This window comes from Wasmannia auropunctata, unplaced genomic scaffold, assembly GCF_000956235.1.
Source record: "Wasmannia auropunctata unplaced genomic scaffold, wasmannia.A_1.0 LD336097.1, whole genome shotgun sequence".
Lineage (NCBI taxonomy): Eukaryota > Metazoa > Arthropoda > Insecta > Hymenoptera > Formicidae > Wasmannia > Wasmannia auropunctata.
The window spans coordinates 1,164,201-1,167,572 of NW_012026793.1; the positions used below are offsets into that span (position 1 = coordinate 1,164,201).

Consider the following 3,372-nt stretch of genomic DNA (forward strand, 5'->3'; position numbering starts at 1 on the left):
TAGTTTATCTCTTAATAAGCAATGTTTTTAAACATTTATTTAATATTATAATATATTAAATAAATATTTAAAAAACATTGTCTGCTGATTGAGATATTGACGGATATGATTGTACATTTAACATATTTTTATTGATAATGTTTATTGTTGTTTTTTATATTATTTCACTTATTTATTTATTACATATTATTTATATAGAATTTATAGTATTAAATTATTATCACATTACACTCACTGATTCTCTACTTCATTTTCTGCTATTCTTCTAAGTTGAGCATTGTAATTTGCTTTAGTCGGCATTGATTCGCCTGAATTTGGATAATTAGCTTGAAACTTGTTGTATGTATTAATATTGTTGTCTAAAGTATTATATTGGTTTGGCACAAATGTTGAGCTACGCGTTGTATTAAGTAAACGTTCTGTTGAAGGAGCAGCGCATGATAAAGTAGAATATGATTCTGTATTGACAGGTATTTGTAAAGAATGATATGAATTAGATATTTGTTCTTGTGGATAGTTCTGTGGCTGAGTGGATATTTGTTCTTGTGCTTTGTATACAGGAGGATCCTGTTGTGTCCGTAAATTATTTGTATTATATAAATGAGAGGAATTTTCTTCTAAAATTCCTCTCAATTCCCTGATATCTTCTTCCAATGTCATGGTCATATCTTTGTCTTGTCCTCCAGTCCTTCCTGTTTTCTTGGGGCTTCATCAGAAGACATAGTCTGAATAGTCTGAACGTAGTTCTGAAATCTGGATGGTTTGACAATGGTTCTTTTTGGACGTTCTTCTCTAGGTGATGTAGACATAATTCTTCTGTGTACTCTAGTGAAAATTATCAGAATTTTTATGCTTTTCAGAAATATTTAAGAAACTATATATCTTTTCTTAGACTATTTCAGATTTCACCCTATATGAAATTCTGATAAATTAAATATAAACTTTGTCGATACTTTTAAATAATGTTTCAATTTGTATATTAAAAATTTGAACTATGTAAAATAATTATATAAAAATAAAGCACATTATATCCATGTAAAAAATATAAATTAAATTATAAAGTTTTAATTACATATAATATTTTACATATAAATTGATAACTGTAACAGACCTAATAACAAATTTTGCACTGCACAATATGCGAAAATCAAATAAAAAATCAAATTCTTATGAAAAATACTATTAGACTTGAAAAAACTTATTAGAAAAAATAGTATACAATATTGGAGTCAAATAATTTTTCATTAATTTACAGTAGATTTTGGCTAGTCCAATCGTATTTTTTCATAAGAAAATATAACATCTGCAAAGGACATGTATTAAATATTAACAACATTAGGAACATTGAAGCATAATTAAGATATTTATATCATTAGAAACATTCAAGCATAATTAAGATTTATATCATTGAAAACATTAATAACATTAAAAATACTAAAAGGTTTTGTTTTACGCAATTTCAAACGATTCAAAATTATAGATTTAGATTTTAATTAAATTATTTCGAATTTTAGGCATAACTTTTTTATTTTGATTTTTTGTTACTTTCAGTATAATTAATGCAAATTTTTTCGTGAAGTAAAACGTTTCAAAATAAATGATATCATATAGTTACGTATGTCGTTGATATTCGTCTTTCGTTCCTGTCGTTCCCTCCCCTCTGCCGTTTATTATTCTTCTTTTTCTTCTGCACTAGATATTGTAATTTTCAATATTGTAGTTAAAAGATGGCTCAACTGAGGAAATACAGAAAAGATGAATTAGTACTATCAAAATTTTACTATCTTCTAATTCAACATTTGTGAGAAATATTTTTGTTATAATATTAAGATTGATTAAACAAATTCTGTTATATAATATATATAAGGCGAAACTTTGCTCATAGTAAACATTAAATATTTAATTACATTATAAGCGAATGATTTACACAGATTTTATTAAAATTCTATACACTATTTTATAATTTTGGATATATAATTTTCTCGTATTGCTTTATGCACATTTTCATGAAATAAAATATTTCAGAATAAAAAGGTTTTACATGCATCATTAATTAATCTTTCTTTAATCTCTGCCGTTCACAATCCTCCGTTTTATTAACTTTTAATTTTTCTCTACTCCGCATAAACATTATATATATATATATATGTATATATAGGGGAATGTCGTCAGGGTTGGGACGCTGTCATAATTTGGACATTGCTATATTTTGTCTCAAAGACACTTAGCGCCACCACTGTCGAGGCGTGGCATTACTACTCTCGGTGCCAACAAACCTTTTCAGAGCATTGAACGTGTCTTTGCGCTAAGTGTCTGGCCAAAAATTAGCAGTGTCCCAACCATGACAGCGTCCCAACCCTGACGACATTCCCCTATATATAAATATATATATATATACATATATCACAATCGTTGAGAATTTCTGAGTAAAATCGCGCGTTACTTCGAAATTCTTAATGGTTGAGATGCATAATATTTATACGGAGTAGATAAAAATTAAAAGCTAATTAATAAACGGAAAATTGTAAACGGTTGAGGTTAATAAAAGGTATTTAATTGTATCTAAAATTCATTCTAGCATGTAACATTTTACAAAAATGCTTGACAAAGTGATGATTGCTTGTTACTCCGAAATTTTCGACAGTCTCGATCAGATGCAAAATATTCATACGGAATATAGAAAAATTGAAAGCTATAATAAACGGCGGATTACATACGGAACTCAGCCTTTATCAAACGTTTTTGCAAAATGTTTAACATTTCAGAATTTTACGTGCAGCCAATTCATTAACCTCAATTTTTAATTAACCTCAATTGCAATGTTTACAATCTTCCATTTATTATAGCTTTTAATTTTTCTCTATTCCATATAATCGTTATAATTATGCATCACAATTATTGAGAATTTCGAGATAACGTAGATCATCGCTTTGTTAAACGTTTTTGTAAAATATTACATTAAAAAAGATTTTACATGTACACTTACCTTTTACTAATTTTAGCTGTTTATAATCCTCTATATTATCTTTGATATTTTTCTCTATTATGAATATTTCTCTGTTCTGAATATTCTGCATCCGATTGTAACCGCGTAGAGAACAACGAAGTAATTATAAGCATCACTGCCAAGCATCGCTTTATCAAAAATTGCCGGTCGATCCTTTAGCCAATCATACGCTTCGCATTATGTCGCCATCATGCTGACACGGCATGTTGGGAATCATGCAGTCATGCGATTGAGCGCTATTGCGGTAAAGAAACATTTTATTGGTTAAAGTTTACCGGTAATTTTTACCAAAGTGATCTTCGCGTTAGCGTTACTCCAGAGTTGTCTATGATTGCAATCGGAATGCAGAATATACAGAACAGAGA

General features: G+C 28.4%; 1 protein-coding gene across 2 annotated transcripts; it reads right to left on the bottom strand.

Moving 5' to 3' along the window:
• Window positions 1–210: 210 nt before the first annotated feature.
• Window positions 211–3,057, bottom strand: LOC105462504. 2 transcript variants are annotated; one of them, XM_011709140.1, is made up of 3 exons: window positions 2,987–3,057; window positions 1,616–1,736; window positions 211–825 (listed from the first exon to the last, which is right to left on the bottom strand). In XM_011709140.1, exon 3 carries the CDS (start codon window positions 664–666, stop codon window positions 232–234), a length of 435 nt encoding a protein of 144 aa, XP_011707442.1. In that variant the 5' UTR covers window positions 667–825; window positions 1,616–1,736; window positions 2,987–3,057; the 3' UTR covers window positions 211–231. The 2 variants fall into 2 exon arrangements, with proteins under 2 accessions (XP_011707442.1, XP_011707443.1); XM_011709141.1 differs by lacking the exon at window positions 2,987–3,057 and adding an exon at window positions 2,042–2,142.
• Between the last annotated feature and the right edge of the window lie 315 nt (window positions 3,058–3,372).